Raw genomic sequence first — 25,638 nt, forward strand, 5'->3', positions numbered from 1 at the left:
AAATTGATGCAACACTTACTCGCGATGCGGAGACATTGCAACTTCTGATTCTGATAGGGATTCGTATAACGGCATTTGGTTTGGGTTTGATGGCTGGACACACATCGTAAGTGAGCTTTACTTGTGACCGTACGATTCAAATATCTACGAATATTAAGTGTGGATGCTTTCCTGTTCTATTTTTTCTGTCCAAATATAAACTGTATCATATACTGGTACACAAATTGCAAAGTTACTCTAACTTACATGATAATTTATGAAATGTGTGGTTATTTCTCGGTTGTCTGATGCAAAAGGCCTGAAATTTCAGTTGAGTGTATCATAGCCGTTGGATTAAGATCTGAGAGACATCCATCACTCTCTCCTCCCCCACACACTGTCGTCAGATTAAAGGTTTGTAAAGAAAACATGCAACTTCTCAATATCTGATGGCCAGACACGTCGACTCATCTCTAATTAAAAAAACATGTAACTTCTCAATATCTGACGGGCAGACACGTCAACTGATCTCTAATTAAAAAAACATGCAAATTCTCAATAGCAAAACCATTTATGAAAAGGTTTGTAAAGAAAAGGAAGACTTCGACACACGATGTGGATGTATGCCCTCATATGAACGGAATGGTGCCCCCACCCATTAGCTGAACAATGCGCTGTTGGCGCTATGATGCCTCAACACATGGACAAAAGGATTTTGGTTTTTCTATAGGCAATCAAGATTTAATGTTTTCCACCAATCGTATCACATTTCTCGTACTTTTGAGTCTTTGATGCTATATTGTTCGATTTTCTATCATCAACTTGTATATTAGGTTGTGATTTTCTTTTGGTAAGCATTTGTACTTGTCCATTGAATTGTTAAGCATGATACTATTATGCGCATAGTACTGTTTGATATCCAGTTATCCACACGTATATGATATATATGCAGACAACTGTTCATTTCTACAACGGATAAGGTCTACTTTAGTTTGGCATAAGATGGAACCCACGTGATATGTTTATGTAACTACATGCAAAAGAGAGAAAAGAGAGAGATACATTATTTTATCGGTTTTGCTATATCTAAATCATCCTATTTTTAGTTAGAGATAAGTTGATTTCTTAGCTAATAATATGGTATGTGCTTAAAGACCGGGATGAACGATGAATGAAAAGAGAAATCAGAAATTTAAGCATTTTCCTTAAAAATTCTCAACGGCTTCAGAAATCAGAAAGCCGTTCTGCTGTTGTTCAAGTTGATCTTGAGCAGGAGGAAAAACTCCCACGTGAGATGAGTGGCCGTTTACCCTTTCTAATGGTATTATACACCAGGTGGCCAGGTGCACGCAAGGCACCATCCTTTAGCGAAAAGAAACGAGTAGCGACGCAAGCATACAGATCCTGCTATGCAACTACCCGTTTGTTCGTTCATTGGCGAAACCCGCAGAAAGCTAGATCTGTTCTGCACGTGACAGGAACAGAGGGCCACTCATAAACAACGCTAGATTTCATCATTTCATTTCAAGCGCACCCACCCTGGATCGTGTAAGCAAGAAAACACCCTTAGTTAGCCAATTCTAGGGCCAATCAAGCACCGTACGTACTCCTAATACCGTTGTCAGGATTTTAATTTTCTAATCACGATCCACATTCCACAGCGAGGCTTTGGCATGTGGCTATCAAGGCAAAGAGCTGCAGAACTCAACCAAATCAGCCGCTCCTTATTAATCGTGCTGTCTTTTAAGCATTATTGAACTAGTTTATTCATTACTGCAGCCGTTGCGGCGTTTGCAAGCAGACGCTGAGACGCATCGAGCCAGCGTATCGAAAGAACAACAGCGTTTGTTTTTTTGACGCGAAAGGTGTTCTGCAACTAAGTTCCTGATCCTGAATGTTGAAAACTACGTAATTCAGTGATCTTTTTTTTTCTTTCCCATACAGATTCGTTATCTCGATTCTCACGATAACGGAATGCACAAAACCAACCACGACTAGGCAATATCAGTGGTAACTACTATCAATAAAGAAAGAGACTTGTGCTTGTACTGAAAAGTGACAAGACAGTAAGCCAAAAGCTAGGATTTGTTTGTTGCATTAGTTTCTCAGGCAAGTACTGCTTTCTAGGAGTAGTTCAAATTCGCAACAGCAATGCCTTTTTATTTATGAGTTACAGATTGCGAGAATTAAGAACACAGCCAAGATTTTTAGGATCTCTTCACAGTATTTAACAATTTTTATTGCCTTCTGTAGCTAGCTAATAAGTCTGTTAAGCTGTCACACGCAACACCTAATCTGCATCATTTTCATGCGCTTCCTTTCTTATGACTTTCATGTTCGTGACTCGTTGATCACACAGAGTTCTTTTAAAAGTGAAAAATCACCACATAAAGGTTTCCGTCATCATGCATTCATGCACACGGCAGAAGTTGCTTCCTCTCTTTTCTCGTGCTCGAAAACTTAAAAATAGTACTACTAATATGCAAGAAAGCTACAGATTGTTCGTCCCAACGGAAGAAAAAAGACAGCAAAATCTAAAAAGGGAAAAGCGGCAGCATCTTCAGTATAGTAGTAGTACTAAACTAAGATAAATGATGAAGAGTAGATATAGGATCTTCTAAAAAATGCTGCAGAGGGAGTGTCCATGCCTTTTTAAAATTTTGTATGCAGAAGAAAAAATTAGCTGGCCGCGCCAGCACCTTTACACAACGTACGAAATGAAGCAACAGATCACAAACTTTGCTGTCGCCATAACAGCATGTGGCTAAACAAAAAGGGAAGAGAAGAGTTCGAAGCACAACTGCTATAAGAAAAGGAATCCACCTTTGATTGGCGAGAACGCTAGCTTTCCCTCCGGTGGCTTTCGTTTTGTGTCGAATGCTGAATACGGTTAAGAATTTCTTTTCTAGGGATGTACATCGTCTGTATCTGTGTGTAACGATACATGTTTAAGCGAAGATTAATTTACTATGCCGTGTGCAAAGTACTGTATATTGCTTGTCCTCCACCAACCATCTGACAAAGCGTCCTAATCCTAATAAAATCACCCATCCCACACCTAATACGCGCGATCACAAGGTCATAATTTGATTGCTGAACCACTATTGCCATACGACTGGTGCTACATGATGCCATGATGCCACAAAATTTTTCTACCTAATCCGAATATATGTGCTTAAACTAATCTGCTTTGCTCTCACACTGCTGTGCACACATTCTGCTTCTACCTACCCTAACACACCACTAGTAGTCACTAATCAATTCACTATTCACAAAGGGAAAATGGACGACGCCGCACGGTGGGCCCAAAGGCTAAAACATGATCTTGCGGTCCAGTCTGGATCCGACGGCGCAGAGCAGCGCGGAGGTCTTCTCCTGGAGCACGCGCACCGCGTCCGCCATGGACGGCCTGAGCCCGGGGCTGTCGCCGACGCACCGCATGGCGAGCTCCGCGATGACGCTGGCTTCCCCGGCCTCGTGCTGCTGCCCGAGCCTCGGGTCCACCACGTCAGCCACCTTCCCCTCGCTGACGGCGGGGCCCACCACCTGGGTGAGGCGGCGCCCGGTCTCGCGGCACACGGCCTCCCTTCCGCTCACGAGCTCCAGCAGCAGGACGCCGAAGCTGTACACGTCGCTCGCCTTGCTGGCCACGCCGGTGCGGAGGAGGTGCGGGTCCACGTAGCCCGGGGAGCCCATGATGGCCCGGCCCGACGGCCTGCCGCCGCCGGCCCGATGGGCCTTAACGCCGCCGGAGGAGGATTGCGCGAAGCCGAAGTCGCAGAGCTTGGCGTCCATGTTGGCGTCGAGGAGGACGTTGGAGGCCTTGATGTCCCCGTGAATTATGACTTCGCGGCTGCTGCTCTCGTCGTGGAGGTACTCGAGCGCCATGCCCACCTGGAACGCGATCGCCACGCGCCGCGGCCACGGCAGCAGCGCGTTGTCGGCGCCTCGGCCGTGGAGACTCTCGTGGAGGTCGCCGTTGGGCGCGTACTCGAAGACGAGCACGCCTTCGTCCCGCTCGTCGCAGTTGTAGCCGAGGAGGCGGACGACGTGCGGGTGGCGGAGCGTGAGGAGCACGTCGAGCTCCTGCCGGAAGGCGCGGCTGTGGCGCTCGCTGCCGCAGTGCTGGACGACCTTGACGGCGCCCAGGCGGGACGAGGAGAGCGCGGCCAGGTACACGGTGCTGAACCCGCCGCGCCCGATCACGCGGAACGAGAAGGAACCCGTCGCGGACTCCACCTCCGCCCACGCCATCTGCCTCGCCGCCGCCGCCGCCGGGACTTCCACTTCGAGCTCCTCATCCCATCCCAGTGGGGGCTCCGCGGCCACCCGCGAGCTGGCCGTGCCGGCCTCGCCACGCTTCCTGACGTCCGCGCCGCGCCGCCGGACGCACGCGAACAGGCCGCACCCTTGGAACATTGTGCTTGTGCAAGACCGAATTGACGAAGTCGGGAGGAGGGGGAAAATCCGAGCTTTGCTAGCTGCCGCAAGTGAAGCGAGGGGTGGGAGTTGGGGTGGAGAATAAGGTTCCCTGGCCTCTTCCTTCTCGAGTCCCCTGCTTAGCTTTGCTTTGTTGTTGCTGAGTTTTGAGGCTGTGCCTTCCTGGATAAGCTGGGACAGGTTGGAGGGAGGGCAGCACGGACCGAAGAATCAATGGCGACTGGCTGGCTGGCTGGCTCAGTGGCTCCTTGTGTGCTACAAGTCAAATGCACACCTGTGTATATATACGTCAAGGGAGGCGGTAGCTTGCTTGCTTGCTTTGCTTGTGTTCTTCTTGCGGGGAGTGGACCACACAGCGAATCATTGCACCAAAAGAAAGGCGATTCTTTCAGACTCCGGAGGGGCTGATGAGTGAGGGCGTCATCAACATTTCGAACTTTGTTTCTTTTATCATTTCTTTTTCTATTCCCGGTCCGGCCCAGAGTCGGTCGTCAAACCTCAAACGTGTTCCTGACCGTGCTGCGAGAATTGGAGATGATTATTTAATGACGAAAGCTGTTAAATGGCGCGTGGTTAGAATGTTGCGAAACGCGGCTAGCTTGGGTTCTTGATTAATTATTTGATGTAGTTCCAGCTTTTTCCATGTGGAGGTCACGAGGATTGTGAACATGTTTCTACTTGCACATTTGAAAACCTGCTTTTGTCTCGCTGGTCTTACGGATCCTACGGATCATACTGGAAAAACCAGTATGGTTGCCAAGAACACTGCAGTCATTGATCTCAGCACTCTGCTACAGCTCATTTGGCAACCAAGAATTCATTTCATTTGGTAGAAATGAAATGAAATCCAATTTTTGATAGGATTTCATTTGGTTGAATTTGAATTTCGGATTGAAAAATCATGTTTGTGTACCACATGGAATTGCAGAGTGAGAGATAATTTCAGAAAAATGATGGCTTTTAGAGAGGAATTGAGGCTAGGTACGGTGTCATTCCATGAAATTTGAGATTGAAGTTCTGTGTCCAATTCCGTGCCAACCAAACAAGTCGTTTTCTAAAATTCTAATTTTTTTTCAGAATTCTACGTCTAAATGATGGGTGCCAACGAGCTGCTAGGGTAAAATGTGGTATGGTAAAGGGCGACTGCACAGTTGGAACATGTGAATATCAACATAGCAAGCGAGGCATCATCCGCATCAGGTTCTCGGTCTTTTGTTCTAAATGCATATCTTAAGTTGCGACATTTTACATGAGACGGAAAAGGTACTTGCTTGCAAAGCAAAGGGCTCCTATTTTGTTCGGTTCGAACGTGAGTATTTCTATATTTTCTGTCCCTTCGTTTTTACACACTCTACGAAAACGGCAAACTAGTAATCTCAACGCTAGTTTAGAAACCTAAATTTAGTGTTCGGCTTATGGAAGAAACAGTTTTTTTTAGAAAAGCTAATATTAAGCCCAAAAGGAGAGGGCCTATATACCATGCACATGTGTTACTCTTTGTGATAGTAGATCTCAGTATACGCTTAGTTGATCATGTTGTGGACATAGATCCGCTATCCTGTTGTGTAGCATATCCGGTTCGTATGATCCGATCTGCTTTAGTTTTCATACCATGTCTTTCTTTAAATGAAGTAATACTGAAATTGGATAATTTTTTCAACAAAATGTTATTGATAATATGCATAGGACATTTTTGTAAGTTGTTGTCGTTTGACTGAAAATACCCTTTACACAAGTTTTTCAAGCTGATTTACCTGCATGAAACGGTATAGAGTAACCAGTCGATTCCCTGGCGGCAGGCTGGCGCCCAGATCGGAGATGTTAACCCAAATACTAGTACTTGGGAGACAAACGGCACCTAACTATAAATACAGGCACAGCCACGCACGCGGCCTCTCAACACGCGTGGAATAGAAGCAACCGAGCGCACTGCTCACAAGGCACAGTACGATTCCTCAGGGTGAAGAACCCCAGGGTCTAGCACAGTACTAGTACTCGCAAAGGCCAGCGACCGTCTGTCTGTTCATCCATGCACGCAAACTGAACACTCCTGCGTTCGCGTGCAACAGCAGTCAGCAGCAGGTCCAAAGCCCCGAACCATGCAATCCACGAGGCCCGCCGGAACTATGAAGTGAAGCCGATAGTATTCATCCCCTTGGACACGCCATAAACACCAACACGGCAAGCACCTGCTCGCCCGAGCGATGCGCACGCGCCTTTGTTCCGAGATGTTGACCCCTCCTCTGCTCTTTTTTCTCTTTTTCCTTTTCGGCCAGTGATCAGCCCATCAGCTCCTCTGTTAATAGTTTATGCGCGCACCACTCGTGCTCCAAATCTAGCCTATTATCTCGCTAGTGCCGGTCGCTGTTGGGCTCTATATATCCGCTTTATCCATAGCAAATCATCACCAAAATATTTTGCGATGTGATCCTCTAACAGATCACCGCCGACGCGCGTAGACTGCATGCGGAGTACACGGCGGCACCGGCACCGGCTAAGTTGGTGCGATAGAAAAACGAAACAACGTTGGGCTCGGAAGCTTCGTGCTGGGGACTTTGGAGGGCAGGGGCGCAGCAGCGGGAGGAGCTCGAGGGTCGGGATCGAACTGAACTTGGCAACAACTTCGGTTGGGACACGACATGCAAATATGCAATGCATGTATACGTCGTCTTCATTGAGTCTCCTGTGGTCAGAATCGGAACCCCTGTTCATAGTTTAGATCGTGTCGTGCCGTTTGTGCGTGGACCAGCGAACAGGGTGAAGGTTCAGTTGCTCGATCGGCCGCACGTAGAGATGCCTGTCGGTGTCGCACGGAGCCGGAGCCGAATAACAAATTCTGCCTATTTTCACACGATCTACTTCAAGATTTCAACAACCGATGATATTGCTGTTCTATTTGGGATTATTCACGGTGTTTGGTATCCGGAGTTTCGGACTCTGTTGGCACAAGATTGTTTGCGACTGAAACGGCGGCAGTGTTGATCATGTCGTGTACGGTGTACACGAGCTTTCTGCATACCAGTGCCGTGCGTGGGTGGTAGACAGCTGCTGCTAGCTAGCAGTACTGACATGAAAATGGCCTGGGTGTCGAATTCATTGCGAGTTCGTGCCTTTCTCCGTGCATTTGCTGTTCGGTAATCATCAAGCGTACGCGAGCAATGATGGCACGGGAAAAGAGTAGCCAGTACTCCAACACGAGTTAACGACCACACGATCCACCACTCAATTCGCAAGGCATGTCAGTTCTTCCTTCCAGAGGAAAAGAGAAGACGTCTTATCGCCACACAAATCGGCCATGGAAATCGTATCCACTGCCCGTGCCTCCCTGATTAATCCGTGCACGCGTGCGTGGTTCAGTACCTGGTGTTGGTCCGGAATCGGAATCGCTGCTTCTGCTGCCGTGTCCCGACTCCCGAGACAGGAGTTGACACAGACGCACGTACAGTTTGGTTCGTGCGACAGGAATCTTCCACTGGGATGCTTGCCGTCCCCCGGATAGCAAATCTGCTTGAGGTTCATCAACTGACCAGGGAGCAATCGCAGGGAAACACTTGTTAATTGCAGGTCTGGGAATCAGTCTGGTGTCCCTGCGGTTCATGTAGAACATCCATGACAAAACATGAAGCGATAAGAGAAACAAAGAAAATCGATGTGTTCTCCTTGCACGAGACAGAAGAATCATCAAGCGTCAACGTTCAGTAGATAGCGTAAGGATCAAACATTCAACAAGCAGGGCAAATATATGCAGAGGCCCGTCGAATTCTAAAAGGGACCGATTATTTGATTGTAAATTTGATTAGTAGAACCAAATGTATTTAATCGTACGTTGACATGTCCATATCACTCAAGACGTGGGGAATAGAAAAGCACAATGCACAAAGTGTGGACTAATGCGGCGAATAATGTATGGGTCCGTCTATATCTCAGTCAACCGAGAAAATCCTCTTCTCCGTCGACCGACCAAAATCATTATAATTAGCCAAGTGTATATGTAATCAATCTAGGAAAGTTTAAGTCTCGTGGTACTTAATCACCGCTCACGGCAACCATATGGTACATGTGTGTGTGAACGTCTCGACAGTACATGCATGTGTGTGTTTTGCAGTTTGAGATCACAATAAATTGCATGTTAAACTTTATGCGCGATTCTAAACATTGCAGGTGAAATTTTATGTGCGATTCTAAAAATAGCGGATGAAATTTTATGCGAGATTCTAAAAATTGCAGGTGAAAATATTATGCGCGATTCTGAAAATTGCAGGCGAAAGTTAAAAATTGCAGGTGAAGGTTATGCACGATTCTAAAAATTGCAAGTGAACTTTTATGCCTGATTCTAAAAATTGCAGGTGAAATGTTATGCCCGATTCTAAAAAATATCAGGTAAAAATTTATGCGTGATTCTAAAAAATTGCAGATGAAAGTTTATGCGCGATTCTAAAAATTGCAGGTGAAATGGGAAGGATATTTAACAAAAAAGATTTTTTTAAAATAAAAAAGATTTTACGTTGTTTACATGCGAATTGCCCATGGAACAGCCGCTCAATTTTACTACTCCCTCCGTCCTAAAAAGGATGTCGCAAATTTTTCAAAATATAGATGTATGTAGACATATTTTAGTATCTAGATACATCCAAATTTAAACAAATTTCAGACAACCTTTTCTGGACGGAGTGAGTACTAAAAGAAGTGTAAGTGATACGAACACTAATGCATTAGGCTAGACATTGATATAAAAAACTTAAAAATTCTCTCTCTCACACACACACATACATATATATATAGACACGAACACTAATACATTAGGCTAGACATTGATATAAAAAACTTACAAATTCACACACACATATATATACATGTGCTATTATGATATAGGGAATATCCAACCCCCTACAAGCAAAAATCAGCACACAGGAAACAAGAAACAGAAAAACGACGTCCAAAACTCGAACACGCGACCTACAGCCAGATCATGCTGGCCGCCAACCACCTAACCAACTCGCTGATGCTGTATAGAATAAGTTTTGTACTTTCCTGGTCTTAATTCACATAGGTTGTAGTGGTACGTACTGGTAATAGTACGCGCCCCGCTCCGAAACAAAGAGGGCGCGCTCTCCTAGCGCCGGACCGAAAGACCGAGTGAAATGGGAGGAAAGAGTTGATCATTTAACGTGGTTAGGCTCACATTAACTCTAGCACGAATCTTAACACACGATCCAACGGCCTACACCATCGACTGAGAAATACCATTTCTCAGGCGACCGAGGACTAGCAAATCCGATAATGTATTGCTTATGTTTGGCTTGTACATAAAAATCAAAAGAGGAACATAGCGAATACTCTAGGCATGTTCAGGAACAGAGGATACTAAATGTTGGAGAATGCACTATACTGTAGGCATTGTCAGGATTTTTTTTTTGAAAAGAGGACACATTAATGTTGACAGAGTAACATTTAGTTCGATTATTTTCATTTTTTAGAACAGAAGTCATGTTTATTTTTATCGAATTTGCTATTGAGAAGTCGACTAATTTTTAGTTAGATATCAGTCGACGTGTTTGACCGTCAGATTTTAATCCAACGATAGCACGTGGAAGATGAGAATGTGGAGATGACTCTCATATCTTAATCCAACGGCCATGATACGTGTACTGAGATTTAATGCCATTTGCTTAAACATCAGACAAATGAGAAATAGCTGCACCCTATTTCTATTTATTTATTTATTATTGAGAAGTTTTCTCCTCCAAGAGGGAAACATGGAAGGGAAGGTCTATAGTGGATATTGGTAAAAAAAAGTTCTATAATGGATATTTGGGCCACGCTGCTTCAAAGGCTCTCGAACACGGTCGAGTGAGGCCTTTAAACAGTTCAAGCCCAAGTTAAGGTATTCGTTAAAAAAAGAAAGAAGTCCATATTCCACCCTCAAATGTATCTCTTTGGACGCATAACCTCCTGAAGTACAAAACCGTCTAATTTACACCATGAAATCTCTAATACCAGATAAATCAGCCTCCATAGCGGTATTAGAACTGATGTGGCACATTTATAACGGTTTAGGGTGTCACTGGGACTGTTTGACTTTTTCTGACGTGGTCGGCGCTGGCGACCTGGCGTTTTAGAGGGTGATTAGGAATCGGCCGACTCCAGACCTGCCGCGAGCTCCACCACCCCACACTTGCCGTAGAGGTCCATGAGCGAGTTGTGATGAGCACGTCTTGGAGCTCACCTGCTTGTTGCCGTTGCCGCCGAGCTCCTATAGCAGCAGCGCTGCGCGTAGATGCCGAGCGAGAGAGAGCCAGAGAGCGCACCGGAGCCGGTGCACCGCCGAGGGCGCTATGCACGGTGTAGATGGCACCATGTTCACCGTGTTCTGATGCTACGCGCTTCTGCTCTGGTACGACGAACGCCTATTCTGTGCATTCCCTTGAGACGGTGATGGGGCGGCACCTGTTCTGTGCATGTAACTTGTTTGAGGGAATGCTTCAGGGGGGTGCAGGGCAAGGGACGCCGGGGCACGGGTTCCCGGAGACGTCATGCGTTGGCGGAGGCAGTGCCCGCGAACGTGAGTCCTCTCCTTCTTCTCATCCCTGTCACGCGAGAGTTCCCCACGAGTTTCTTGTTGAGGAAATCCATTCGATTAAATGCTGCGTCACCTCTTGGTTTCTTGCTGCGTCTGCGAAGATTTTGGTCCCGCCGCTGGTTAATTGGTGGTCGTCATGGCCGAAGGTGGCGGACAGCCTGGTGGCATTCTGCAAAATAACTCTGTAATTACAGCGAGAACTTCTGACCAGCAAAAAGGGGCATGTTTCAGAAGAAGTGAGGATTTGTTTTTAGCACAACTAACTAATCATTGAATGAACTAATAGTACAGTCAAGAATCTACTTGCGTTTTGCAAAATAGTGCTAGTACCCAGAGCTCCAGGCAGCGCTCATCGAGCAAGAAGACCGCATCAGGCCAGCGGCGGGAGAGAGAGAGAGCCGTTCGAGCGACCGCTTCTTGTTGCCGCCCCTCCACCGCATATGGCTGCCCGATCTTTCTTGGTTTCTCCTCCGCCGGTGCTGGTGATGCGAGCCGTGGTGCCGCTCATCGCCGTCATCAGCGAGCTCACGACGGCCACCATGGGGAAGCTATTGGCCAATGGCCAGGACCCAGGACGCACTGTGAGGGGATTTAACAGCCAGTGACACGTCATCGGTAAAAAAGGAAATCAAACAGTCCTAATCACCCTCTAAACCGTCAAAAATGTGCCAAGTCAGCTCTAATACCGCTAGAGGGACGATTCATCTGGTATTAGAAATTTGGTGGTGTAAACTTCAGAAAGTTATGCGTCCTGAGAGTAGGGATGCAAACGGGATCCCGCGAAAGTCCCGCTTCTAATTCATTTTTCAAATCTTTTATTCAAAATTTTGTTCAGAATTTGAATAGAAGATTTAAAAATTGAACTGGAAGCGGGACTTTCGCGGAATCCCATTTGCACCCTTACCCGAAAGATACATTTGAGGATGAAATATGGACTTCTTTCTTACAAAATAAATAAATAACCTTTCCTGTCTCCGGCCCAACAAAAGGCAGGCTTCCAATCGTACGACCAGACACTAAAATTTTACTACTACGGAGTACGTGTTTTTCGCCATGCGCCAAGGCATGCTTCCAGCCGTATGAGGCCCGTCCACATTTGTATTGCAGGCCGAGAAGATCACTGCGACTATGTTTCCAGCCCAACTATTACGTCGTGACCTGTGGGCCGTATTTTACCTTCCAGCGAGTTAACAAAAAAAAATCGCTCTCTGAATAAATGCAACAGAAAACCCTCTCAAAAAAAAATGCAACAGAAAATTGTCGTCAAGACTACTGTTTATTCAGAGTCAGTAAAATGCTGCTGTGCGTACAATGTTGATTACATTCAGGCCTTATAGAGTTGTGTGTGCCGGGAGCGGGGTTTGTACTTCGAGAGTTATTCTCTTTTCTTTAAGTCAAGTTGCCAATGTATATTACCGCATTCCGGATTATACTACATGAGACATGGGACCAAGTATCAGATACCAACATGTATGTAATATATTTTTACAACATTTTGAAAATAAGTACAACTTAATATACCGCAAAATTGAATACTGGGATTTGCCATACAAAACAATTGATTATCTCATCGGATTTACATGTTCGATGGTTGACAGACAAAATTCCTTGACTGAAGTAGTGGTCATGGAACAGTAGCACAGTGAAGCAAGGGTTTTAGATCGTGTTGTGCCGTTTGTGCGTGGACCAGCGAACAGGGTATTGGTTTAGTTGCTCGGCCGCACGTAGAGATGCCTGTCGGTGTCGCGAGGAGCCGGAGCCGAATAACAAATTCTGCCCGATTTCATACGATCTACCGCTACAAGATTTCAAGGACCAATGATACTAGCGGCCCTTCCTTCATCCCCATGAATCGCTCCATCGGAATTGATCTTCACATAGCCGTCCAGCGGTCCATGCAGGAACAGATCGGTCTCGGCAATCGAACCGGCCTAGCAGGTTTTCTTTCCAAAACAGCCCGCGTCTCAAGCTCTGACTCCACTGATTTGATCACATCAAAACCAGTATCGTCATGAGCCCACCTATTCCTTTGATAGAGATTATCTTCTCCCTGACTTGATCAAACTGAGCATCACACAATATATCTGCTGCCCATGTAACAGGATGCAGCTGAGGAATCCGCAAATGAAGTAAATTCTTCGTCGCAGGTTAAGCTTAACTAATTCAACTTGTTCAGTGGCCAGTCATGTATGCACAAGTGCAAACCAATCTTACCCATGGTCAACTCAAATCAATCTAGAATATGTATTGGTTGCATGTGTTTTTCTGGAAAAGAAAAGCTACATAACGATGCTGTCGTCGAGATCTCATCAAATGTGCTCTACATAGGTGCATCAAACGTACAATTAAACTTGTGGCCCGAGTTAATGTGAGATTATTACGAAGGCAATTTATACTACCACAAAGAGAAGCCAGAAGAAAAGAAACATGACAGCAGAACAAGTGAGAAAATCGGAGCATACCATAGCAAAATCAATGCATCTGATTTACACAGTAATCTGTATGCATACACTTGAACAAAGCAGCTATTAGCCAAATAGGTACCAGGACAATATCTTGCTGGTTACAATCACCCGCCAAAGCAGGCTGCAATTACCAGGTCCACGAAAGCATATTACAATCAGCACAAGTCTGGAACAAGAACTCTTGAGGGATCATCACCGAAGCATAAGTCCAGAACACAATTACAATCACCAAAGCACGACTGCACGAGTCTAGAACAGGAACTCGATGGGACATATCCAAGGTCCCTGTAAATTCATCTCATACACCTTGGTGCTCACCAATTGCGTGTCATTATCGATGAACTCACTCAAAGGTGCGAAGTAGTACTGGATTTGGTTGTACTAGGACGTCTCGCTGCCACGAAGATGTAGGGATGTACCATGGATGGGAAGCATACGGGCATGGTTAGTTGATACCTTGTGAAGTCACCCGTGATCCTTGGCAGGGGAAGGGCGTCCATATCGGCAGCCGCCGGGCCGCATCCACATTCGCAAACAGAGCAGCGAATATCGTGGCAGTCGGGCATTCGGCAGAAACGGGTTGCGAAACTGGGACACATTCCGCATCGGGTGAAAGGGAGGGGATGAAGGCGAGGATAGTAGATACCACTGCCGTCCCCTCCCCCGCCACGCCCAGGCTGCTGCCCGCCATGGCCGGCGCCGTGCCCAGGCTGCTGCCCGATAATTATCTATTGAACTTTTTAGATATCGTATCTGCTTCATTGGAGCTGGAACAGCTGAATTTGTGTTCTTCAATCGAGTTGCGCAGCAGCTTGTCGGTAAAAGTGTTGTTCTGCTTCTCAGATCTTCTGGCATTCCTCGTGAAATTGTGGCCATTGTGCTGCAGAAGTACACACTTGCTATTTCAGTGACACAAAAGAGTCTCACGCAAAGAAATCTCTCTTTCCAAGTCAATCGCAGAATTCTTTGCCTCATGACACTCGCGCTGCTAGCTCCACAGCTGTTGTTATGCCTGCAAGTTCATTGGGATCACTGGCTGGTGCAGAATCGTCCACTGATGTTCCATTGAAGCCTGTACCTGAGCTCTCGATTGATCCTGAGGATACACCAAAGCAGTAGCCTGTCGCCCTAGTGGCATGTTATTTCCTTTTCATTTACTGTTGGTGGAAATAAATAAGTATTTGTATTAAGAAGTTCAATGCTTGCAGCCTCTAGGCTCGTTGAAAAGGAAGCTGGCTGCGATAGTCTCGAGGTTAGTTTGTGCGAACTATTCATTCGTCCCTCTATCACTGTCTTTTTCACACTGTTTTCTTATTGCATGGTCTGTCATGTACAAGTTGTTGAGTTTTCAGTTCTTAGGATTTGAAGGAAACTTCTTTCCCCAGCTTACCTGCATGGTTCTTCCGTTCTGGTGTAGGGACCAGCAGAACAAAGAACATGAAGTAGATGACGCACTTGTTGCTGCTGATGGGAACGCAGATCCTCTGAATGTCGAGATTCCCCTGGTTCCATCCACTGCTCTTTGAGTCACTGAATTCGTCATAGAGCTCACTGTGTATTGGTGCTCGCATGTTCTCATCTATTCCCTCATTGATTTTTGTTTGCTGTTATCCAGTTCTGGAGATGGTGTTGCAGCTGTTGACTCCACAGATGTTCAGGTGCGAATGCTATTCTCCCTGATTTCATTGCATGTGCTGAGTTTTTGTAATGTTGGCTCGGGGACTTTATTAGATTATAAAATTCTCTTCCGATGATATGATTCAATATCCGTTCTCTTTTATAGGCAAAACCACCTGCCGTGCCTCCCGGGTATTATTTTACTCATCTGTACCTTTTGTTTTCTTTTGCTGTGTTTTTCCATTGTCCGTATTGCTCCTGTGCAGCCAGCTGGTGACCTGCAAAAGTTGTTCAAATCTGTGCTTGCAAATTCCCTTTGGTTCTGCCTGCTGCACCGGCGAAGAAGGTTGTTCCTGGAAACAAACCAAAGACCAAGATGTGAAAAAACTCTGATTATAGCCTAGAGCACTTTAGAATGGCATAGGTAAGCTCATTGCTTGCTATCCATCTAATTCGATCGTTTCATTTTTGTTTTCTCACCGTTGTATTAATTTGCTTTCCAGGTATATTAACCTTTTGCGTCTGTTGCTTTCGATGGGTGGACTATCTCCATATAATGTTCGCCGTTAGTTCTTTTGGGTCGATCGTCGATGGGTGGACTATCTCCATATAATGTTCGCCGTTAGTTCTTTTGGGTCGATCGTCGAGTCAGTTCTTTTGGGTCGATCGCTACTATTTGCGCTCTGAACATGTGTGATGTAAATTATGACCTAGGTCCCGCTGAAGTGACTGGCCACGAGCGCTTTGTTTTTGGTTATTTTGCTATCTTTAGATTATAGGTGCACTCTTAAATTATCCCGTATGGTTTGTATATTGAATCAGCTTGTTTCGTCTTGTGTGGTTCTGACAAACTTTAAGCTGATGATGTTTCACTTGAGATCCCACCTGCTTGATGTATGCAAATATAATGCACATATCTTGTCTCGCCAGAACTGAACAGAAGATGGCGTCGAAGAAACTTTTGCCTTATTCATCAGCAGCTTTTTTTGTGCCTCTAGATATCAGCTAATTTCTTTTCTATCCAGTTCGCTACCAATTTATATTCACGATCAGCTCAAATGGCTTCCCAGGTTAAGCTTGACTAATTCAACTTGTTCAGTGGCCAGTCATGTATGCACAAGTGCAAACCAATCTTACCCATGGTCAACTCTAATCAATCTTTCCCATGGTCAACTCAAATCAATCTTGATTCTCCTAGTAGTATAAAATACCCTTGCCATGTCCTTACCACCAATTGCCATCGTAGGTAGTCCAATGCTATATTATGCTAGTATTCGTGGGTGATATTATTACAATGTGATATTATTCTCATTATGAAGTAAAGTATGATTTCCTAGTGTCTGGCAAAACATGTAATTTAATGAACCATCCTAGGTGGGCTGCTTTGAGTATTTGAGATGTATTGCGGCGTCAGGTCCATTTCTATGAGTCGCCTCGCCATGTCTATGGGAGCGCCTGCGTCGCAAATGTGAGATGCCACCCGGGGTAACCAGAGACTGGACTAGTTTCCTATTTAGTAGCTTCCAGTACAATCACATGCTAATATGGGCTCTGGCTTGATGGAGTAAGACATATGATCCTGGATCCGAGGTGACATCGGTATGTAACAGTGTAGGTTGGAACGCGTCCCTTAGGTGGTCTGGGTGATTATAGTCTAAAAATTCTTGTAATCGATGTCGTTGCTACTCTATCCTGAGGACAACAAGAGATTAACATGTCGATTTCTTGTGGGGAATGTGTACTACCTAGCCAAAATATGCATGTACTTGGTAGGTCCTTTTATAACCTCTAGTGAACTTGCCAATATATTCAATGTATTGACCACGTAGTGGCTGCAATTAAGAATGCAGGTGGATCAGACGACGAGTGAGGTTCGTCGTTGTTTGATTGGGTCATGTGCTTACATTTCAACATGCTCTCATCTGCTTTTGTCTTTCCGCTGCTTGGTTTTGAAAACTCTATTTGGTTATGCTGACCCAAGAGGTCATGCAAAGTTGTAAGTACTCTTAAATTCTGGATGAATGCGATGTACTTTGACCTTTATATCTCGATATTTCATTTTGAAACTGTGTGTGCTAGTGAATCGATCCAGGGACTAGCACTGTAAGCACAGAGATTGAACCCTGTACGGGGGCGGTCGCTTCAGGCACCAACAAAACCAGCGGAATTTTTTTCCCTTCTAAATAATTGTTTGGATAGCATCATATTTAAATACAAGAACATAGACTTGTGTGCAATTCCATGCTGAATTGTAGCCTCGAACAAAGTACTACAGTCTCAAATAAACAATCCATCCGGAATTTTACATAGAAACCAAATCGATCAGGTCTGAACATCAGAACATATGAAGAATATATTCAAATGCAAGTGGCATTTAAATTTGATCACAAACGAAGGCCTGAACACATGAACTGAGAAGTGTCTTTTAAACCTGTGAAGTTCCAGCATGCTATCATGCAGTATAAACATATAACAAACTCATTAAAAGCTCAGTTTTTTGCGACAAGATCAATTAGACATTACAAATGGGAAGGATTTGAGGAGATGAAGAAAACAAATAGAAAAGCTTTGAGCCACTCTTGAAGTGCTTCCAGCAGAACTTGTATCTTTGCGCTCTAAATAACTGATGTCCTGGCATAAACGGACCACACGAATGTAAGATGAATATTCATTAAAATTAGATGGATATAAACATTCAAAAGAGACTAACTACTATAAGACGACATGTATAAGAGAAGCAATCAAACCAAGGCAACTTACTACTTTGCCAAACTTACCTAAATGCATGTGCAGAGCAACAAGAAAAGTATTGCACGCACTACTGCAGAAACGGTCATCAATAACGGTCGAAAAAGTGCATCACCAACGGATGAGACGCCCGCCACTAACTTCCTGCCAGTGATGATGGGCATCATCACTAACGGTCGTTCCACCTGTTAGTGATGATACCATCATCAGTGGATCAGTGGCGGGCTCTTTGCCCGTTGCTGATGCTATATTCATCTTTGGCGGGCTCCAAGTGAAGCCCGACACGGATAACATTCTCATGATTTAAAAAAAAACAGGCCTGTGGCCTGCCAATTTTGGTCGCGGATGAACAAATCACAAAATCACAGGGTATAGCATCTCACAAAATCGGATTGATCACACAAGAACTGGTACACAGGAGAGAAAATGGACAGACAATTAAAAAAAAATCTGCAATTGCTCCACGACGTGATGGCTGCGGTTCCGGCTCCACGACGGTGAGGGCTGTGGTTCCGGCTCTCCACGACGGTGGCTGAGGTCGGGGATGCCGGCTCTGCCGGAGCTGCCGCCCGGCCTACTCATCCTCATGGGCGCCGATGGGGATCTGCGGTAGTGAAAGAAATCGAGTGAGGTAGAGAGAGAAGAGATAGAGAGAGACTAACCGTGAGAGGGAGAGGGGAATTCGGTGGTGCGCGGGGTCGGGGCGCCGGATCCGGCGGCGGCCAGGGTCGAGGTCGCCGGATCTGGCGTACCTGGCGGCAGTTGGGGTCGGAGATGAGACGTAGAAGGGGAGAGGCGCCCGCCGGTGGAGATGAGTGAGAGAAGAGAGAGAGCACCTACTCCTTGACACCGACATCCTGCAAGAGTGAGAGAGCAAGAGAGAGAAACGGAGAGGGAGATAGGGAACCGAGAGAAGGAGACGAACCTGCGGGGCAAGGGGCGGCGGCCGACCGGATCCGCGGCGGCGGGGCAGTCGCTGGCCGGATCCAGCAGCGTCGAGGCCCGAGAAGACCCGCGGCAGCTCCTTGGCGGCACGGCGGAGTCCGGCGTTGGGGGAGGGCAGTACAGCAGCAGCTCCTTGGCGGCGTGGCGGAGTCCGGCGTTGGTAGAGGGCGGTGCAGCGACAGCTCCTTGGCGGCGCGGCGGGGTCTGGCTTTGGAGGAGGCCGGTGCAGTGGTAGAGCACAGCTCCTTGGTGGCGTGGGCATCGGGCCAGATGAGATCGAGGTGGAGATGGTGCTGGACAGGAGTGAGAGAGGAAAGGAGGAGAAGGAGAAAGAGAAGCCACGGTCCAGGAAGGAGATAAGGAGATAAGGAGCGTGCGGCCGTGTGGGATAAGGAGAGACAGAGAGGGTGTTGTACAGGTCATCGATCCTAGCTTGTTGCCTTTCCACCAATAACGTGCGAGCACACGGATCAATCGCTGCTGCTGTTTCCAGCGACTAGCACACATCAGTAACGGGTGATATTGTTAGGACCACCTGGTGCCCCACTTTTGCATTTAGAAACTAGAATTTTTTTTAAAAGAAAACATTGTAAACCTATTTGACAATATTGTTTGTTGTTTGATATGGAGAGATGCATCTATGTGCAAAAAATGGATTCGTTATCATGAACTATGACGTATAAATGGCCATGACTTTGATCATTTAGCTTTAAACTCATAAACATTCATACCTGATAGACCATTTTGTGAAAGACCTTTTCTAACAGTTGAAAAAAATGCACACTTGTGCAAACAATGGATACATATCATCAACTATGGCATAGAAATGGACAAAACTTTGGTCATTTACTTAAAAGCTAAAGTTCGACTCTTGGAAATAACAAAATTGTACTAAATAGCTCATTTTTGAAATGTTACCAATTGATTTTATTGTTCCACTATGTTAATCAAGAAAAAATAAGACTTCAAAAAAAAGAATCATATTTTTTTGATTTTTTATGAATTAGTTATGATTTTTTCAATCTTCAAATGTCTGTTGGGCTCATCAGTGGCGGGCTTCATCAGTGGCGAGCACAGATGCAAAGCCCGCCACTGATGTGTGTTTTGGTGAATTTTGAGATTTTTCAGACGTGGATATTAGTGACGGCCTTTTCCCGCCCGTCACTGATGAGGGTTCATCAGTGACGGGCACGAAAGGCCCGTCACTAATGACTCGTCACATATGCACTGTTTTGTAGTAGTGATGACAACAATCTCTTAACACATGAATCAATGTTTCTGAGGATGATTTACAAACCGGACAAGTGCTTTCAACACTGACAGCCTGGTGAGAGTCGCATAATCAGGTATAATACCATGCAAAACTTGCCACCAAAAAACATGTACTCGTAGTAATACATCCAGAGACCACAGTCGCTTCCACGTACTGCTCTTGTGCGCCGAGGTCGGACACCGACGGCCCGCCCCCGCGCGCATCTTCTTGACGATCTCTCTCGGCAACTAGGTTCCGATAGGTTGACATTACAGAGTAGAGGCCAGACTTCTCCCTCTGCCACACAATCCAATCCTCACCGGCCCTTCGACGCAACGGGATCTGTAATATCAAATCAGCATCTGGTGCAAAGAAAGTGTCCCGGATCTTCAACACATCCCGCTGAAAAGCTCCAGGTATGATCAGGTCACTCACCATCTGAACATCATTTTCACATAAACGGCCCATAGGCTTCATTGAAATAGAACCTAGAATCCAGCGATCGTTCCATACAGAAACCGATGATCCATCTCCAATTCTGGAAATAAGTCTTTTCTCCAGGGCCGATCGTCCAGCGAGAATAGCCCGCCAAGTCTTCGAGGCAGTTCTTGCTGCAACCGCACTCATGAAATCAGAATTATGATAGTAACGCCCTCGAAGAACCTACGCACACAGAGAATGCGGCTCCGACATGAGCCTCCATCCTTGCTTCCCAAGAAGAGCAAGATTGTAAAGTTGCAAATCTCGGAAGCCCATACCACAAGCACATTTAGGCTTCTCAATTTTATCCCATGCAAGCCAGTGCATTGATCTTCTATCGAGCGAGCCGCTCCACCAAAAATTAGACGCAAGCGAGGTCAATTTTTGGCAAGTTCCGTTTGACAAGAGAAAACAACTCATACTATACGTAGGCATGGCTTGAATTACTGCTTTGATGAGGACCTCCTTACCCGCATAGGATAGCTTCTTCTTTGCCCAGCCATTAATCTTGCTTCTAATGCGCTCGGCAATAAAATCAAAAGAACCTCCGGTGAGCTTTCCCACTGCCGTTGGCAGTCCAAGATATTTCTCTGTAAAAGCCTCTACATGAATGTGCAGTTCTGACTTAACAGAAAAATGGTACTCCCTCCGATCCATATTGAAATGAATCGAGATTGATAAGGAGTTCGTTAATGATGATTGAGCATGTAATTTTTTTTTGTGTTTATTTATTTTCGATTGCTATTATGGATCGATCACAAGCCGAAACATGGTTAGCTCTAATATGTCTTGAACTTATACTGAGTTCAGTTAATCTAAATATCGTAACATTTTCGGTTCTATTTGACAGTCGCCAATTAAAAATAGACATTTTCGCAATTTTTGTTATAGCCCTTGCCGCCACTTAAGGCGCTAATCATCGAAGGATGCCAATAGTCTACGAGAACATAAACATAAACTCTAGTGTGATCGTGGCGTTGTAGTGTCTCATAGAACAAATCTAAGGGCCTTACAATTTCATCTGTTCTCACTAGTTGAGTATCATTGTCGATAAACTCCGTGACCGGATAGAAATAGTACTTAATTTGATCATACCTTGGATGGTGTTCTACAACAAATAGGTAGAGATGAACCACGAAATTGGAGTTAATAAAACGAATTAAAGTTGTTGATATTTTTTGAGAGTGGATTTTTTTGTCTGTACAGCCACTGGCCTGTACTATCGGGCCGTCCGGCGCTGTTACAAGATGCGTGCGTAACTGCGTCGCGGTTCATGCAGATGGCAGCGACCCGGTTGCGCCTGCGACCGGCTAGGGGCAGAGCCTATATGGCAGCTGTCCTGTCCCCGGAGAATTCGGTAAACCAATTTTGATCGGCATGTCCTCCTGTCTCGGGATTTTTTTGGTCACGAGGTGGCGTGGTGCGCCCATGAGCCTACGAGTAGGCCGGCGAAAGTGACCTGGCCCACCACAGCTTACTGGAGCGGTGGAGCCCAAAAAGGGAACAACGAGACACCTCCCTCTCCCTCTCCGGAATCACGGCACCCACCGGCCCGGACACCACTCCCTCCCCTATCATCGCCCTCGCCGAAGAAGGGGGCGCGAGACGGAGATCGTCTTCTCCGGCACCGGTGTACAGCAAACGTATTCCCTTTTAGCTACTGTACGTGTCCCCCACCCCCTCCTGTACTAATTTCGAGAGTTCATTCGTTCTTGTTCCGTGCAGAAGATGGTGGAGGAGACAGATGGACCAGCAGGTTGCGGATGGGGAGGAGTTGATGAGGGCATGTTCCCGGCGCCCTCTGACGCGGCCGACCTTATGCACTTCGTGGCAACAACTGGAGCTCTCCCTGGCGGCCGAGAGGTCGAGGATGCCCGCCGGAACTGCTCTCCCCATGCCGCCGCCGCTGGCGACCAGGACGACTGCTCTCCCCAGGGGGAGGAAGGCTCCACTCCTGGGACAGACGAGGAAGCGGTGTCCCCAGGCTACTCCAAGAGGTACGTTGACGTTCTTGATGGACAAGAATTATTTCCAGGAGAAGATCCTGCCCCCTCCCCCCGCCAGTAACCCTTTGACGTAGTTGGGAAATTAGTGTTCATACTTTTGCCCCCAACAACTAGTTCTTCTAGGAGAGCCAAACTGTTGTTCCAACAGGGTTTGCAATCCAGAAAAGATTTGCAACAAGGTTTGTTTGGGGCGAAAAACACATGATGGCCCGTTCAGACGGCATCAGCCCTGTGCTCGTTGCTGAAAATCAGCTGGTATAAATTCCTTTCTGGATTAGGGATGTGTTTTTGTTCTTTGGGATCTCTTTTTGAATAATGGATATTGATTTCTGCCGCCAGCAGAAACAAAGACACCTCAACTTGATATAAACAGAAATTATATATGGTGGATCCAGGCATCAGATCACATGTCAGCTAAAAAAAAAGGGCACCGTCAGTTAGTTGTATGTTTTTCGCTGCGCGCGTGTTTTGTCCTTGTGCTGGGCCAATTGCGGCTTGATCCGACTTATCGATTTCATCCTACATGTGCTTGCAGGGTCAGGGGCGCGAACATGCCGTGATGAACGCGTGGGGGCGAGAATTCAATTAGGAATGCGCCTACCGCTGGCTAGGGGGAAAACATCTTTGAGCCGTCGGTTGGAACTGAGTTCAATTCGTTAGCAGAGGCTCAGATATTCTACACCTTGTATTCATAGGAAGCAGGTCTTATGGGTGCCTTGTTGAGGAACGCCTCAGCTGTTATGGGTGTGTTGCTCTGTTGTTAAACACTTGATTGTCTGTACATGTTTCCCAACCTGTTACATATGTTTGTGTTTGGCAAATTGTTGCCTGACCTTTATATATTGCATGCGTTTGCCGCTGCTTGTGTGTATGGCTTGATTTATATGAACTTTTAAGCTGTCCAACGCAGCTAGCTAGCTGGATTCGTGTTCATGCGTGAATGCAGCAGCTGATCGTCCATTTTGACATGGAATTATGGTGACCACGACATTTGCCGGAAGGACAGTGGCACGGATTAGATGACGGCTTCCAGCACGGCACACTGCCTTGACTTTTATTTGTTTTTTACTAAGTTCTTGGCTCGAACTAAGGATGAATTGTCTCAGTTCTTGGTCTTTTTTCCTCAAGTTCTCGCTGTGCAGTAGGAACCTTCCAGTTTGCCAAATGATGTTCTTGCTGCAACTGTGGGTTTTTTCCCGTCGATCTGACACAAGCATACATGAGCATTTGATAGCGATCCAAATTTATGAGCATCTGAGCATTCGATCTCCTGATCTGTGTGGCTTTATTTTGGATGGATTGGCTGGTTGGAACCTGGATGTTCATGGTCCTAAGCTCCCTCCCGTGTTTCTTAGCCGCAACCAAGAAGCAAACAAATTCTCCTCATTGTTCAAATCAATTTTGATCCGACTTCCATTTTTCAAGGTTGGTTGAAGTGTGTTCCATTCGTACCACGCCATGGATCGAACAAGAATGGATCCACAAGAACAAAAAATCCAGCAAAAAAAGGAAAATAGCACCTCACCATTCGGATCCACAATAACAAAAATCTCCAAATCAACTGGAAGAAATTCCATGGACGTCCATGGACGTTGCTGCTCTGTGCTCTCGATCTGTATCCTGATTCACCGGAGATTTGAGAAGTGAGTAGGTGGCAGGTGTGTGGAGACGTCGATGGGGGAGACGAAGGAGGAAGGGCGAGAGAGTGAAAATGGAGGAGGCGGCGTGACCCGGGTTATCTGGAATTGATGAGGCGAGAGACGGGGAATCTGGTATGGTATGGGGGAGAGACAGGGTCGTGGGCACATATGCCAATGTCAAATCGACCTTCCTCCTAGACCTGTTCAGGGCTGTCAATTCTAACACTGGGTGACACCTTGCACATATCTTGGCGAATCACGAATTGATCGGACGGCAGGGACAGTACAGGCCAGGGACTGTACATGCCAAACTGCATTTCCGGTTTTTTTTCTATAAATTTGGTCGAATTTTAATTTAGACGTGAAATTAACGTAGGTTCTTCCTTTGCAGCAAATTCTTGCTCCTCTCATTTTTGTTCGGACTTGGCCTTTATATCTCCCAAAATAATAATCCAAAAGTTGTACTCTTGAGGGGGGGAAGTATATATACACCTCTCGGTGCATTCAATCAACAAGTCTTGCTTATCTACATTCATAATAAATAAATAATCATCAAAACACGGATTAATAGTTTCCGTTCCAGTTTTAAAAAGCACTGAAACTAGTGTCCATATGAAAGTTAATAATAATACAGGTGTTATTCTTTGCTCAGCAATTGTGACTCAATAACTTTATAATTCAATCAATAATTTTCAAACTGTGGAGACGACGAAGGATGGTGGGTTTTCTGCTACAGCCGCCTCAGCCATCTTCCTTGACGGCAGAATTATGTTCACAGGTTTCAGTAAGTTGTCGGAGTTTTGTCATCAGGAAGCCAATACGGTAGCTCATGAGATCGCTAAGAATGTTTTTAGTCTAAATTCGCTTGTGCTTGGGATGATGATTCCCCTAGCTTTTTATTGCCTTTGTTGGTGAACGATGTATGTTTTTTAAGTTCAATAAAGCTAGCCGGATGGTATCCCTAAAAAAGAAATCCAACTACATGCATATATTAGAGCCAGCCAGCGTAGGTGCACTCACAATCTAATAGCATCATTACCCATAAATCTGGAGAAACCATGGCATAATATTCTCAAGGTCAGGACTGTTTTGGATTAGTAGGATTTCTGCCTTCTGTTGGGAACTTGAAAAAAGGTCCAGGTCAATGTTTTAGATTGTGCTTGAGAGGGTTTAAAAAAAACTAGTACTTCCGTCGGGAAATAAGTGATGTGTATCAGACAGAGAGAGTAGAAAATAAGTCGATGCATAAGGAGCACTTAACAAAAAAAAGCAGGAGTGTGCATCGATCTTTTAGGACCACCAACAGTTTCCATTAATTGTTTAGATCGGGTTTGGTAGCGCCAGCTCTACATAAAGAGGTAGGCTTTGGTGATCAATTTCCATTAAGCATAAAGAACTACCCAGTGTAGCTTTGTCCTCTCAATCCCGTGTCAGCCGTGTGCCGAACTTTGGCAAGCAAGTTGTAAACCAAACATGCCCGGTGTTG

At 45.7% G+C, this 25,638-nt stretch overlaps 2 protein-coding genes and 2 long non-coding RNA genes across 9 annotated transcripts; 1 reads left to right on the plus strand and 3 right to left on the minus strand.

The window, feature by feature from the left end:
* Positions 1 to 2,954: 2,954 nt before the first annotated feature.
* Positions 2,955 to 4,961, minus strand: LOC100824455 (probable receptor-like protein kinase At4g10390). Its single transcript, XM_003580198.4, has one exon. It carries the CDS (start codon positions 4,396 to 4,398, stop codon positions 3,292 to 3,294), a length of 1,107 nt encoding a protein of 368 aa, XP_003580246.1. The 5' UTR covers positions 4,399 to 4,961; the 3' UTR covers positions 2,955 to 3,291.
* Positions 4,962 to 17,482: 12,521 nt separating this feature from the next.
* On the minus strand, positions 17,483 to 19,174 carry LOC106866910. The gene is made up of 2 exons (XR_002961154.1): positions 18,582 to 19,174; positions 17,483 to 18,433 (listed from the first exon to the last, which is right to left on the minus strand). It is a non-coding gene; the product is annotated as an uncharacterized LOC106866910 (long non-coding RNA).
* A 903-nt stretch (positions 19,175 to 20,077) lies between these two features.
* Positions 20,078 to 24,285, minus strand: LOC112269211. Of its 2 annotated transcripts, XM_024455414.1 has the most exons (3): positions 24,038 to 24,285; positions 20,462 to 20,637; positions 20,078 to 20,368 (listed from the first exon to the last, which is right to left on the minus strand). In XM_024455414.1, exons 1-3 carry the CDS (start codon positions 24,087 to 24,089, stop codon positions 20,117 to 20,119), a joined length of 480 nt encoding a protein of 159 aa, XP_024311182.1. In that variant the 5' UTR covers positions 24,090 to 24,285; the 3' UTR covers positions 20,078 to 20,116. The 2 variants fall into 2 exon arrangements, with proteins under 2 accessions (XP_024311182.1, XP_024311181.1); XM_024455413.1 differs by having other exon boundaries at positions 20,078 to 20,637.
* On the plus strand, positions 21,928 to 23,383 carry LOC112269212. 5 transcript variants are annotated; one of them, XR_002960708.1, is made up of 3 exons: positions 21,928 to 22,168; positions 22,232 to 22,503; positions 23,048 to 23,383. It is a non-coding gene; the product is annotated as an uncharacterized LOC112269212 (long non-coding RNA). The 5 variants fall into 5 exon arrangements; XR_002960709.1 differs by having other exon boundaries at positions 22,235 to 22,503; XR_002960707.1 differs by having other exon boundaries at positions 21,930 to 22,138.
* Positions 24,286 to 25,638: the final 1,353 nt, after the last annotated feature.

Source organism: Brachypodium distachyon, chromosome 5 (genome assembly GCF_000005505.3).
Source record: "Brachypodium distachyon strain Bd21 chromosome 5, Brachypodium_distachyon_v3.0, whole genome shotgun sequence".
NCBI lineage: Eukaryota > Viridiplantae > Streptophyta > Magnoliopsida > Poales > Poaceae > Brachypodium > Brachypodium distachyon.